General features: G+C 38.4%; 1 protein-coding gene across 1 annotated transcript in view; it reads right to left on the minus strand.

Moving 5' to 3' along the window:
- Positions 1-15,074, minus strand: part of GUCY1A2 (guanylate cyclase 1 soluble subunit alpha 2) — a 147,631-nt gene that overhangs the window by 44,649 nt on the left and 87,908 nt on the right. Inside the window, exon 6 of the mRNA XM_056492279.1 lies at positions 13,618-13,761. Coding sequence (XP_056348254.1) covers positions 13,618-13,761 — 144 coding nt within the window. The remainder of the gene's footprint in view (positions 1-13,617; positions 13,762-15,074) is intronic.

A 15,074-nucleotide genomic window follows, 5' to 3' on the forward strand; every position in this document is an offset into this window, starting at 1 on the left:
TGCAAAACATTGTTTAAAGCTTAGATTTCATTTTAATATTAGTGTTATGTGGGCTGTGCATTGATGATTCTTGCTGTTAGGGTTAGCAAGAAAAACATTCAGTTTCGTTCACATCGCATTTTTTAAACATCTTTTCTGAGAAACAAAACTGAAATGCCAAAACAATGACAGGCTCAAGAACAGCCATTATCCTATTTGGGGCTTAATGGTACTCCCTCATATGGAGTGTGGGACGTTCACCTTTTTCTAATGAAAGCCACAGAGGCTGAGCTTGGTTTTCCTCACTCCCCTTAAACACTGGCTGCTCTTAATAACTATTTGTCTTACCAGAACTCCTAATCTACTTTAAAAACCCATTAAAACTAATGCATTTTACAGTAAAGCTTGGTTTAATACAAGCAAAATATTTCACAAAAAACAAAATAAAAAATAAACCTCAGGTGGCTCTTCTTACAGAACTGTCAAAACCAGCAACAAGCATGACATACAGCTACCTCACACTTCTAAGTGAAGGGAAGTGGAACCCTACACTACCACTGTCCAGGATGCAATGCTCAGCCTCACTGAAAACCAGACTGGAAACTCTGGACTGTCTTACAGTTTGCAGTTTGTAGAGAGTGGCTCCCTAAGTTTGTGATGACACTAATGGAGTTCTACAATGGGAACAGCCTTTCTGCATTCTGCAAAAGGTACATTTGCAAATAATCACACTGATTCTGAATGGCTGTTCATTTCTTTTTAGTCATCAACAGTCAGACCAAAAAACTCATTCAATGCATTCACAAGGGAACAGATCTTAGCAAAATTAATCTCATCTCCTGTAAACAATAGCCTTCACATGTGAACAAGAGTAGGCTTTGTTATTTAGCTATTTGCCATTCATTCTCACGCCTCAAAAGCTTTTCTTCTATCCAGAGAGCAAGAACATCACATAATTTAGGTAGCCAATACACACAATGCAACAAATGGCAAACATCAAGGAAGATCTCATAAAAAAACAAAAAGGCTAAGAATTCTTTGGCAAATGCTCAAAAGTAATGAAAGCTCTGAGAACAGAAGAAACATGTTATAGTGTCCTCAATATTTTTATGACTAGCAATTTCATAAGCTTCCTATGAGTCTGTTGAGGAGGAAATGGCAATGAATAAACAAATCATGAGGACATGGTCTAGTGGTGGACTTGGCAGTGCTGGGATAATGGTTGGACATGATGATCTTAAAGGTCTTTCCCTACCTAAACAATTCCATAATTCCATGATTCTACTCTATAAAAATCTGTAGGGTAACCACAGTGAAACAGATACCATGATCTCACTCACAGCAGACAGAATTTTTGTTGTTTTTGTTATCTGAGCTATCCCAGCAACATGTCATTCCTTCAGAAAAAGGAGTTGACATTTAGCTGCAGAGATCTGTGGCTAGAAACAAGCAATAAATCAGATAAGAATGCAAGAACAACTGTACTGAATCAGAACAAAAGACCATCTAGTCCAGCACTGTGGCCTTGGAAGCAGACATAACAGAGAGCCCAGTATGCAATGGATGGCACCCTGGAGACAAATGGGGTTAAATGAAGGACTCACTGAAGCCTTTGAAGATTTTTTTTCTAGTTGTGATAGAGAAAAGGTTCCAGGGAGTGACAAACAGGATGCAATCATGCTTTGTTCTCACAGAAGTTTAAGAAAAGTGAGACTGTAAATTTGAACATCAAATAGCTTCCTAAGAGATGTGAAGTTTTGTGATAAACACATTCAGAAATAAACCCCGTAAGTTTGAATTCCATGTCATCTTTAATTTTTACCTTTGAAAAAGTCATGATTCACAGTGAAAGGAGACTGATATTTTGGAGTTAGAAATAATGAAACTGTGTTCAACCTACAAAAATACCTTGTCTATGCTAAAATTAGCATGTATTGAAATTAAATTAATTAGTGTTTCAGAGTTTATATGGGAAAATGGTCACTAATTTTCATGTCTTGGTGAACATATGCTAAGAATAACCAGCAAATTCTTGAAGACAATTAGACTTGTAATACAGAGAAGAAACTGTTCCATCTTTCTATATTTATATCCCTTTCTGTATCTATGAACTGGTGGTCAGAAATGAATGTTTCTCCTCAGAAAAACCAAGTCTGAACAAAATATTTTCTACTCAAGTATAACAACTTGAATTCAGCTCCCGAATCACTTTCATGTATAAATGTGTAGTTAACTAAATCAGGTTTGAAATCATCTATAAACACTGGACTGTATTTGATTAAATAAATAGGCATTTTGGTCAAAAAGACATCTGAACAATGAAAGCTGTTCTCTAAGCTCAAGCAAGCAGTATTCTGTGAGATGCTCAGAGTTTTAAAACATCATAAGGAAGGTGCAGTAACCAAGATGGCCTAACAAACCAGATCTGTAAACTGGGAGAGATAAAAATACATACACAGATGCAAACTGAAATCACAGATAAATAAAAGATCAAAGTCCTATTACCATGGACTATAAATACAACTTTTTGACTGTACTATCTGCTTTAAAGTTTGGAGTGTTTTCATTGTCCTACTTGAGATGTCCCCCAGATGCCTGATTTTCAGACCAAAAAGCTCAATTATTTTCTTACTATCGTAACACTTTGAGATTACTGCATTTATTTAAAAAACTTCACAGAAACACTTATTGGAACAGCAGGGAAATATATGTGTCATTTCATATTATATATTTGTTGTCACTGCCATAGATCAGTCATGAAAAAAAGAAGACTTCTTCAAGTTAAGGTTTTGTGACAGTCTGCTTCTCTTAAGTAAATCACATTGATGCTCCCAAAGGAAACAATAACTCTAATTCTGCAAACTGTTGTTTGTGGCTACAGAGTGGGCACCACTATGCAGAAATGACAGCAGTAAAGCAGTAACAACAGCAGCTAGTCCCTTTCCCAAAGAGCTGTATGGCAGTTAAAAATCTCCTTCTTTTTAGGATTCTTTTTTTTCTGGTAAAGGTTTTTACTAATTTTTTTCAGCCATCTTTTAAAATGCAGCACAAATGGACCTACTACAAAGTAAATTGTCACAGAAAGAAAAACAGGTATTCTACAGAGAGATGTAGAAAAGACAAATTTTTAGAAAAGCACATAGGGGTTTAATTGCTTTCCATTAAAATTTTTGTAAGAGGTGTCACCACTTCTACAGAAAAGTGAAACTATACGCTATTGTAAAGAATATGTTATGTCTCCCAGACGAACATCAAATTTTAACAATTTTAACAATTTTAGCCTATCATTATATTATTATATATTATTATTATATTATTATATATTATATGTCATCACCCCACTCTGCTCAGCCTTTGTCAGGCTGCACCTGAGCACCATGCCCAGGGCTCAGCAAAGACACAGACAAACTGATGTCCAAAGGAAAAACACAAAGGTGATGTGCCCTGTGAGAGAAGCCTGTAGGAGCTGGACCTTTTGTCCCTGCAGGAGAGGCACCTAAGGGAGGAAACCCATTTAAGTACTGGAATACTTAAAGGGCAGGTACAAACAAGATAGAAAGTCCCAGAGGACACACGGACATGACAAGCGGTGACAGGCACAACTTGCACCAGGAGACATTCATCTCAACATAAGAAAGACATTTTTTTGCAGTGAGAACACTCAATCACTGGAACAACATCCCTAGGGAGGTGGTGAAGTCCCCTTAGTGGAGGTGTTCAAGCTGTCATTGGGCAGGGTGCTCAGTAATGTCATCTGGGTACAAAAAGTTGGACCAGCTGATCTTCTGAAATCCTTTCAAGCCTTAAAGGATTGTTCTATGATTTTGTGATTTTTGATAACTTTGTTCTAATCAGTTTTTGTCATTTTAGATATTAAAATAATGGTGAAAGCCTTAACCAGTATTAGAATACTTATCTTAGTGTCAAGAACTTATTCATCTAAGAAAACTGTATCTCATTTTGCTTTATGGCATGGAGATTTTGTAGCAGGGTAAAATGAGGTCTCAGAAATACATCTCTTCCCATCTTCCTTCTCAGGGTGATTCTTTTCCTGGAATGAAGCTCCAAAGCTAGACAAAAAATCAGGTCTTCCTTTGGGATAATGATCACTTTGACCCTTCCAAGTTCTGCCAGGAAGAGAAATCCTTGTACATTCTAATCCACTTTTCCTTATACCACTTTCTCCTTTCTTTTTACTGATGCAACCAAATAGGTCACATAGTCCAAACCCAACATCCTCAGATTATTTGTGCCTTGTTTTCTCTCCTTCTCCATTCAAAACCAATGTTTTTGCCTCACCTCTCCTGTCTTTTTAAAATACTAAAGCAAAACCAAAATCCAATATAAATATGAAGACTGTTTTGCTAAAAAAAAGTTCAACTTATTCAACATTAAGTCTCTGAAGAGGATTATTTGCATTGAATTACTTTTACCCTAGTTTAGATTTAAAGGAGGTATTTGAACAGAAAAGGCAGCCACAAATCCCTCAGAAGTATTGGCATTTTTTCCAAAATACTCTATGTCTCATATGAAAGGAAGTTTAAATACCATGGAACATTTAGTTTATGGATTTATTTATGACAGGAAATGCATTCTTCCTTAGGGAACTAAACTATTCTGAAACTGTTGAACAATGTTGCTGAACTTGTCAGCTTGAAACAGAAGGCCAAGTATAATCCTCCAGCATCCACCCCCCATCTGAACTGTTCACTCAAATATAGCACAGTGTAATGACTCACTGTTTAGCTCAGAATAATGACAACAGTTATGCCACAGAGTTTGTTTAACTGGTGCTTAAAACTGCAGACTTGGGCTTTTCTTCTCTGAACTGTTCATGTTGGAAAGCATGGGGGAAGCCAAGCAGCAAACTGCAAGGCACTTTCTTCTTCTAAAACTTGCAGAGCAGATGCTGACAGCTGCTCCTAAAAATGCTGTAAGCATGGATGCCAGAGTATTGAGCCAGATCTGCACAAAGGTTAACTTTTCTACAGGATTACCCAATGGGGCTGAGAAAGACACTGATCTCCATGAGACAACCCACAGGGAGCTCCTCTGGGACACAGTGCAAGGCTCTGCTTGCAATCCAGGGTCATGAGACAGAAGGAGGAACCAAGGTGCTCTTCATTGCAACGTGAAAAAACTTTGCATCTTTCTACCAGTAAGCATAATCCTCCCAGAAAAACTACATTAAAGGGATAAGAAAACAAATAGGTCGTGGAGAGGAGAACAATGCCCTTCAAACATGTAATGGAAGTCATACAGTACAAAACACTGCAGGCAGCTCAGCTCCTTTTTTTTGCTATTTGTATTTCCAGCTGCACCTTACCCAAAACTACTCATGCAGTAGGAGACAGGGGAGAGGGGAGAAGGAGTACATGGGAGGAGGCTCTTTGTTGAATCTTTTTCTCCAGGTTGTACCTGGATGAAAAAAGGAGCTATGTTAGCTTTGCCACCTAGCCCAAGCTGCATTATCCAGGAGTATGTGTTTGTTACTTTTGCACACTGTAAGGCTGCTGCAGGTATAACACCATCCCTTTCTTCTAGGGAGGGTCAGACCAATGGATGAAGTAGATTTGCCCTGTTCACTGCCAAAACATACTGCTGGTGACTCCAGATAAAGTGAACCATTTGGATTAGGTGACTGAACTGTTGTGATCCCTGGAAGAGAGACTGAAACTGGGTATCTAATGGTAGCTCCAAAGCAGTCCAGTTTAGAAAGGACAATGTGTGTAACTGAGATTACAACAGTAAATAAATATCACCAGCACTGGACAGAATAGGCTTCCCTGTTTCCAAGCAGGCAGAGCTCAGACAGGTGCTGGCAGCTTGGTCACTGAAGGGAGAGGCAGATGCTATACAATGCAGCACAGGGCAGCAGCTGCCTGACAGCATCTCTGCAGCTGGAAACAGACACTCAGGTAGCAACCACCTCCACAGCTTCAAAGGGCATGGTATTTTCATCTCTGCATCTCCCTCTGAGGCCTCTGGGATCACCTGTGCCTATTAACCCACTGAGGTAGCAGTCCAAGCCTGGCATTTTCTGGTCATGCTTACTGCATAAAAGCCAATCAAGCACTATTTTTATATGTAGTCAGTGCTGTTTGTCAGTGTACTACTGCTTATCTTCTGTGAGTCCTGGCAGGTTTGTGCATTCTATTTTTTCAATTTTTGTGCAATGTCTTTCATCTCTTCTTCATCTCAGGAGATAAGAAAAAATACTCTTGTTGTATAATGGAAACCTGACCTTTTAATTTGTATAAGACAGGAAATATACCAATAGAATAAAAGAACATACATTTAGGACTTAAGAGAAATGAAATTTCAGGACTCGGCTACCCTGGATTCCCTAGCTCAATTCTTTAAATATTCATTAATTATATCAAATTTTATGTCTCTATTACATATAAGCATATAACATCATGGTACATGCTGCAATTCTAACTTTAGATTTTTGTCGATTCTTCAATTCATAAAAATGCAGCAATATTAACCTTTCGACATGCAATATACACCACAAATTTAAGTATTTATTCACCTAGAAAGTTGTGTTTCTATTGTTACTATTGCTTACTTTTGTCTGAATAAAGATTCAATGTAATTTTTTGTTAAAAGCTTCAGCTTCAGCATGGGAGTCCTCCACTGACTGTCACAGTCAAAGCCAGAATGTGAAGTTCTGGCAGCTGCAAAAAATGTCCCAACCCAATCCCAGAGGCAAAACTGTATCATAGGATATCTTCCATTCTAGATAAATGAGAATGCAGAGGTCTCTTTCTTCATAATGAACACAAATCCTATGCTTTACTCTCTTAAAAATTCTGGGGTTTTTTCCCCCCAGGTCACTGTCCCAGTAACTACTGGTATTTAGAACTCTGAAGTGAGTTTTGATCAGTGATTTAATAAAATCTGGTAGATATGCTCGATAATTTCTTTCTTATCATAAAGTGTTCTCTGCCAAAAAACATTTTCTATGGAAAATTCCCAACCAGTTCTACTACTAGGCAGACATCTGGAGCATTAGTTGGAGGCGTTTGTGTCTGGGGTGACTGCTGAACCGTGAGAGATGTCACAGCGTGACCTTAAAGCTAATCCCACAACCCTGCTGCATATCCTGTGGCCCCTGCAGGGATCTAAACCTTGAAACCCTTGCTGGTTTTCCCTGTGCATGCACTTATAGCACCTAGAGAAGGAAATGAAAGTCTCTGCTCACTGTGAGGCACCAGGACAAAGTTCCAAGCTAGGTGCAGCCATCAGAGCAAGGTTTAGTCTCCCTTGAGGAACAAGCCATAAGACTGAATTATAGAGGTTCTTGCATATGCAGCTAGATCTACATACTGTGAGTCAAAGAGCTGGGAACATCTAGTAATGACTGTGAGCTAATAAACAGAGGGGAAGTTCACAAGTGCCCTGGGTAACCACCCTGGTTTCTATAAGCATGCTTCATCTCTGCCACAGGGTCAAGTATAGATGGAATGGCATTGGTGCTTCCTTCTCTCCAGAGCTGAAATGTCAGAGAACACAAGGAGAGGAGAATGGCCAGGTCTAATGACAAAACTTCTTCTCAGCTGATCCTCACATTATTCATGAGCTCCTTGCTTGTCTTTTAGGTCTCTCTCTCCCAGCAGTTATTAAAAAACCCAAACCTTCACAGCTTTCTAGTTTACTCAAGTTTGGCTTACACTGGGTTGCCAATCCCAATCTCATGCCTCTGTCTGGGCAGGCAGATCCTTATGTTGTGCAGAATCAAGTCCTCATAGATTTGAAAAATCTACCTTTAGCATCAACTGCAGAACTGAAATATCTACCCTCTGAAAGAATGACCAACCCTTTGGGAAACCTCCCCCTTCAGCAGACTAAGCACCAGTCCAATTTTTCAGACCAGGCTCTTACACAAAGCTGCAGCTGTGCACCCACTAGTCAGACAGACCCCCCTTTGCCTTTTTACTGCAACACTGTCCTACAGCGGGTACAACACACGACTGTCTTTGACAAAGTCCCTTCAAAGGAAAAGAAGTTGCAAATAATGGGTGTGGTTTGGTTTTTTTAAAGATCATTAGCAAAACCACACAAAGGAAACAGTAAAAATGACCAGAGAGCTGAAGAAAGTGAATTTTCCCTTGGAGTGGTCTAACAAAACTTGCCAATTTCCCACATTCCTGGGGAAATGCACTTCAATCAGCTCCTCTTATTCTGCATTCCCAAAGGCACTGGCCCAAACTGAGGAAGTGCAATCATGAGATATCCCATGTCCAGGGAATTGTCACCAGGGCTGACTTTGCCTCACCATCTCCCAAGCACACTGCCAAGAAAACCCACCATGCTCCCCAAAGCTGTTGTGATGCTCTAATGCTGGTAAACCTGTGAACCTGACAAACTCCTCAAAGTCTCTTACCACAAAGGTTTCTCTTGTGGAACTGTTTGATTTTTTCTTTCAGCACAAGGATGTTTCTAATTTCAAGTTCTGCAGGCTGAAGTAGGATATTATAGACCTTCTAGAGTCTGCTGTAGATATTAGGTACAAGGCAGAAGTTGCTAGGAGACCACAGTTGGAGCAAGGAGCATTGCAGTAATGCAGCAGCTTTTCACACAGGGCTGATGAGAATGCCTGCATCTGCAGTCAGCCCTTCACAACTTAAAACAGACAACATTTTTGCTGATTACATAAAGATGTACATTTGGATAGAGCCATTAAATTATCATAAAACCAGCACACCACAACCTGAATAACATGCAAGGCAAGAAACACTGAAAAGGATTACACAAGCAACACCTAATACTTTGGGAATGGCCCCTTCACTTAGAAAATAAGAATTCCACTTATACAAACAAACATTGGCACTGCCTACTTGTGTCCAGGACCCAAGTGGCATATCATTGAAATACACTTAATGAACCAGCAGAAGATGCCATGCACTCTAAAATTCATTGCCCATTTCCATGTTACATAGAAAAGTGTGTCACTCACTGTGTCTGTAAGCCATTACAATCCACAGAGCCCTTTTGACTCTTCTGTGCCCTTACTCAGGGGTCAGAGCTCATGCTGGGTAAAATTTACCACTTGGCAAGCAGAGATTAGAGTTTTATCAAACTCAGACATTCATTGTTTCAGTTCTCATGATCACAAGTATTTAAACAGACAACATAAACCAAAACTAATGCAGCTGCATGGCTGTAAGGTCATACATCTTAGACATGCTAAACTAATGGTTCTACCCATAAAGCCTTATTTGTCATATAGAAAGTTGAAGTATAGAAAATCTGGATCACATCTAAAATTGAAGTGGAAAAGCTGTGACTGACCAAAGTTGTGAATCTCTGTTTCAGTTCAGCTGCTCCCAGTGGGATCATCCATCCTGAGAGGTCATTAACCTGTTCACTTACCTGACAAATATTAATTCATGTATTTCATTATAAAGTAGACACTGCAAACATGTCAGATGCATACTGACTAAATTTACTCTCTTTAGTTAAGAGGGAGCTACAGTAACAAGTTTAGCCATACATGATCACACTCTCAACATTTGAAATTAGATTATATTAATGCCTACACTGTTTGAGTACAACATACAAATCCAATAATGAAATAGCTTTGGCAATGCATATCTGAAGAAGTTTCAAGGGTGTCAAGTATTCTATCTTGATAATAAAGAAACAACTGAGCCAAGTACCAGATTATCTGCCATGAAAATGCAAGAAAATGCATGAAATCTACTTCACCTGGGAATAAATTAATCAATTTGAAGCCAGTATCAGCTAGAAAATTTCTGCACTACTCTGTTTGGAGTATTTCATAAACTAGTCATTAGAAAGTGAGCAAAAATAAAGGTGAGGGTATGTATTTGCTTCAGTTTGGGATTAGAGTATTTACAGGTCTAATTCTCATGTTACAGTAACATAAATAATTTCAAATATACATGACATTTTTCTGCTGTAGCAAAACATTTTGCAACGTGTTTTAAATTGCTCTGGTAGGGCTCAACCTTTATATTTTAGACAAGAACACCTGCACACTATTAATATAAATAATTGTAATTAATTTCAGCAGCTTCATGTAAATCGTTTACTTTTCCTCTGTGAGTTCCCAGTTCTTAACTCTTTATGACTCTATTACATAAGCCTTCATACACCACAAAAATAAATAGATAATTTTCTCTTGGGAAATCTCATCAGTTGAAACTAGGTATGTTCTGTCACAGCAGCCCTTTCAAAAAAAAACAAAACTGAAAAGGAGGTCTTTCTCTTTCTTTGGGATATACACCACATATTGATTAATTAGGTAAGACTTTATGCATAATAAAAAGTTATCTGAGTAATAATATTCTCCAGGAATTCCATATCTGCATTACAACCTTTCACTAAAGGTCAATGCCCTGGAGAATTCTTCTCACAGTATTATCTCTAGCTATTAAAATTAATGTAATTCCACTTTATCTAAAAAAAAGCAGTAAAGCACATCCCAAACTCAAGTAACACTCACTTAAATGTAGGAGGTAATTTTAAATCAATATTATCAGACTAAAGTCATAAAGCACTACATAGAATTAGCTGTACAGAGTATAAATCAAAAGAGTGCTTCCAAAGTAAAATTCTATGCTGAAAGGATAAAAATGTGTGTCAAATTCTACAAGCAGTGTCTGCAGCAAAAGTCCCTCTTCATACTAAGGCCTCAGCTCACTCTAAAGTACTGGGATTTTTTTCTCTAGTGAGTTTAAAAAGATCACACTGGGACCTGAATCCTTCTCCACTGCTCACAGGGGAATGATCAGCCCATTTTCTGTTACAAATATTTCTCTCTAAGTGGGCAGGCTGTGTTACAACACTGATGACAGGATTTGTGGGGGGTGCTAAAATACAGCTCGCTCTCTCTTTCTGCAAAATAAAGAGTTTCTCACTGCCCTTCCAGTGACAGGCTGCTCACACAGGTATCAGCAGTGCTGGCACAGAGTCTCCATCCTGAATACCTTCATATGAGAAACTGGGGACCCAGGTAACAAGCCTCATTGATCATCTACTAATGCACTTAATAGGTGAAAATCTTATCCTAAATTCCTGTTTGTGTGATATGGTAATTTATTAAATTAATTCGTTTACTTTTTCATCCTAACTTTTTGAGACTTAATTATTAAGTGTCTTATTAAGTGTCACTTAATAAGACATCCACTGCTATCAAAGGCATGAACATTTCCAGGGCCAAAAAAAAGTAAATCCTTGCATTCTGGTGAATTCAGCCTTGTGATGACAACAAAATACATCCATCAAAGTAATTTAGAAAATACATATATTCCATAAACCATAATCATAAAGTTAGACATATCAAACTAAGTAACCAGCAGTAATGGAGCAGAAGAGTGTTGTTTACTCCTGAGATCAGAAGGTAGGGACCTCCTATTTATAGGAATTATGTTTTGAAAAATTGCCTCAGACTTACAGAAGCACTTGTCTTACTTTTTGAAAATGGCTTTTAGACTGCTCTGAAGAATAAAGCCAGAATTTAGTCACAGCAAATCATGAAAGCAGCCAAAGTTATTAAATGTTGGGCATGAGGAAAGCTGTCCTTTGATTTCAGGTTCTTTTCAAATAAGACTCATAGCACGTGACCTGTATTTGTTAACAGGATTCACAGACAAGAATTAAGGTTAAAATACAGTCAAAACTCTGCAGTTGTTTTGCAAACTGTATCAACAGGAACACCTCAAAGTACCAACAATATAGTACAATTTAATTTGCTGTAAAAGTCAGGGCACATTTAAATATCTTATAGACTACACTGTGTACTTTGTTTTTAATGTTAATGAGTATTTATATATTTTAATGACAAAGCCCAATTGTCAAGGCTGTCATGAGCAGGTCTCCTATTGAGGTGCTGAGTCCATAGTAATTTTGACAGATACTCAGGGGTTCCTTGAACTTCAGGTGAGTCCAACTCCTGACTTCACACAGGGAAACCTAAAGTTAAGTCACATATTTAAGAGCACTGTCCAAGCACTTAAACATGTACAGGCTTGGGGCCGTGCCCACTTTCCTGAGAATCTTTTCCTTTTATCCTCTCTGAACTTCCCCTGGTGCTGCTTTAAGACATTTTTATGCACAGGGAACATTTTCTAATGGGAAACTGTGGCACAATGGGTCCCTTCATGGTTTTTTTTAAGTGAAAAACTGCCAACTAACAAACATAAGGATCACTCTAGCCAATTTAACATTGTCTGAAAGGCAAAAGTCATGCCAATTGAATTTAGAAATAATGAATATGTTTTTAACTGTGATGATCATTGACATAACCACTAGGAAAAACTATGCATTCCTTGCCTTTTGTAGGAGGACTCATGTGACAGAGTGTAGAAGCTCACAGCATAGACATCCACATTTGGGTTAAGTCCACAGATTTCCCTCACAGGGAACTGAAAAAGCACACATTTTTAGGGCATGATTCATCTCATCCTAGAGTAGACACCTAAACTAGGACAAAGTAAAGAAGACTTATCCAAAACTCCTTATTAAAATAGTTTGCAGGGTAAATATATCCACATGAGAGAAATCCTAATCTTAATAAACTTTAAAACAAACCAGAATGTGCCTCTATGAAAAGATAAGCTTTATTTTTAAGCACAACTTCCAGGTTGGGTACAGAGGCAACAACATTCTACAAAATCACCATCCCTCCTGCATGAAGTCTATTACACCTAAAACTGAAGACAAAACAATTAAGAAATGATGATGAGCTTCCCAGTACCTCTACTTTCAGTTTAAGTATGATGAACTGGCTTTTCTCTTCTGAATTCTAAAGAAAGTTTGTTAGCTCTATTTAAAAATATTTGGTTATAGACAGAATTTTATTTTATACACATTTCCTCTGCAATGTCTTTATAGTCCTTCTTCTACAGGTTTTCTTATGCAGATAGAAAATAAGAGGAATTTTCTGAAAAATAATGAGTGGTAATGAAAACAAATGGTGAGTCTTAGAGTAAAACATACACCTTCAAAATTTCTCTACAATTGCAGCAATGACTGAAAACATAGTGCAAATATGAAGACACTTTGGAAGACAACTCTTCCAGCAAGTACCAGTGTAGTTAGCACATATTAATTTGCTATAGCTATTGGAAAAACGAATAAAATTGATCAAAAATATATATTTTAGTAGGATTAAATTAATATCTGTTTGAAATAATTTTACATCAAAACTTAAAATGCTGTGTCTTCTGGTATCTTCAGTCTTTTAATGCTTATTTTGTGTTCAGTGAATGTTCACAAAAAAGCTTTAAAATAACTTTCCTCAAGATCCATAGTCCAACCTATTTTTTTTCAATATGTTAGTATAGGACCAAAAGAAGCAGAACAGCAGAAAAACTAGAAAGTGTTACACAAGGGCATCTGGTTTTCCCTCTCCTGCTACCTCCAGCACCAAAGTAGGGGATGGAAATGGCATAGCATGGGAAGGAAGCAAATTAACAGTGAGAAGGAGCAGGCAGTCTACAGATTCTTCTTTAATGCAGGCTTACACCAGTTTTGGAAAAGAGGCCTCTGGCCCATTAGAGCTGCAGATATAGAGATGCAAGTATAAATTCTCTAGCACAAAACACAAGGAAATGAATTAGGTCAGTGTACCACCGACTATCTGAGAATAAAGAGAGAAGGGCTTACCTTAATAGGGCTTCCATCTGGAGTAAGAACCTCTTCTGAAAGCTCCATCATCTTCAGTGCCATCAGGGCAATGGCTTTGGCATGACTAAGGCTTTTCTTATGGAGCCCTGCTGCAACGCAGTACGCATCACCTATCGTTTCCACCTGCAGCAACCAGACACACCCAGGGTTAGGCTGTGATAACGAGGGGGAGCCCTGCCATGAGGGCTGCAATCATTGCAGAAAATGTCAGCAAAACATCCATAAATAAGCAATTAGACAAAAGAGCATCATTACCTGAGTCTGCAAACAGGCGCAGTCGAAACCCGACACATGTGGTGTTTTACCACCATTATAACCAAAGATTGTCTAGAACACTGTATGGCATCAGCTGAGGTATGACAACATTCTCCCACAGCAGTAACACAGAAAATTGCATTTTCCTAAATGAAATTGTTTGCAGCTTCATTTCATACTATCCTGGCTGAATTTGCTGTTGGGCAAGAATAACGCTGCGTAATTATAATTCGTAATTAGTATTTGATATGCTAGAAAATTATATCAGGAAGAGAATTAAAAAAAGCAAAACATCACCATAAGAAATAGTGAAGACTGTCTAATTTCTCATTAGTGGGTAGCTCTTCCTGGCATAATTTATGAATAGAAACTATGGCTACAGACCTTTGACTGCACCTTTGTCCCTTATTTTCAAGTAAGAATTGATGTCTCTCTCTACCATGCAGGCTATCTTACTGTGCATTCCCTACCTGCAGGCATGAAGTAGAGCAGACTGATCTCTCTGGTCTCTTCAGGCAGGCCTTACTGCTCTTTTATCCTGATTTGCTTTAAAAAGAGCTGGCCCCCAGGAAGAAGTGGGAGTAAAAGGGATTGCAGAAACCCTCTGGCTTTGGGTAAAGGCAGCCTGAGGAACACTGCAGCCCTCAAGGTCTGCAGCTTTATTTACAGCATCTTGTTTTGCAGTCTGTTTGCTCACACATCTGTAACATTCTCGCACAAAACCCATTAACACGAGCCCAAGCAGACCTCAAGGATTAGATTAGGTTTTGTGACATAACTAATCTGGTTTTCACCCTGCACACAACACTACAGGAATGCCAGAAAATGCTCCAGCAAAAACTAGGGTGAGAAGAAAGCAAGCACTGGGAAAGGAGTTATTCAGAGAATAAATATAGCTGATTCTTCTCTCTGCAGAGAAGCTACTAAGTAGTAGGCATGGATCTTCTCAGATTAATTCCCAATCTTGATAAAATGGAAATAGTATCTCAATACAAATAGGATCTGAAAAATTAAGCATTACATGTAAATGTACTCAGAGGTGAACCTAGAACAGAAGTATGGGCAAATAATACTTCCACCACCAAACTCCATCTGCTGCAAGCCCACTGTGAAGTTTTCCCCCTTAACCTTCCTGGCTGATTGTGCAGGAGGATGTAAATATAGATTAGGGGCTGAGGGTT

The sequence above is a fragment of the Oenanthe melanoleuca genome, chromosome 1 (genome assembly GCF_029582105.1).
Source record: "Oenanthe melanoleuca isolate GR-GAL-2019-014 chromosome 1, OMel1.0, whole genome shotgun sequence".
Taxonomy (NCBI): Eukaryota; Metazoa; Chordata; class Aves; order Passeriformes; family Muscicapidae; genus Oenanthe; species Oenanthe melanoleuca.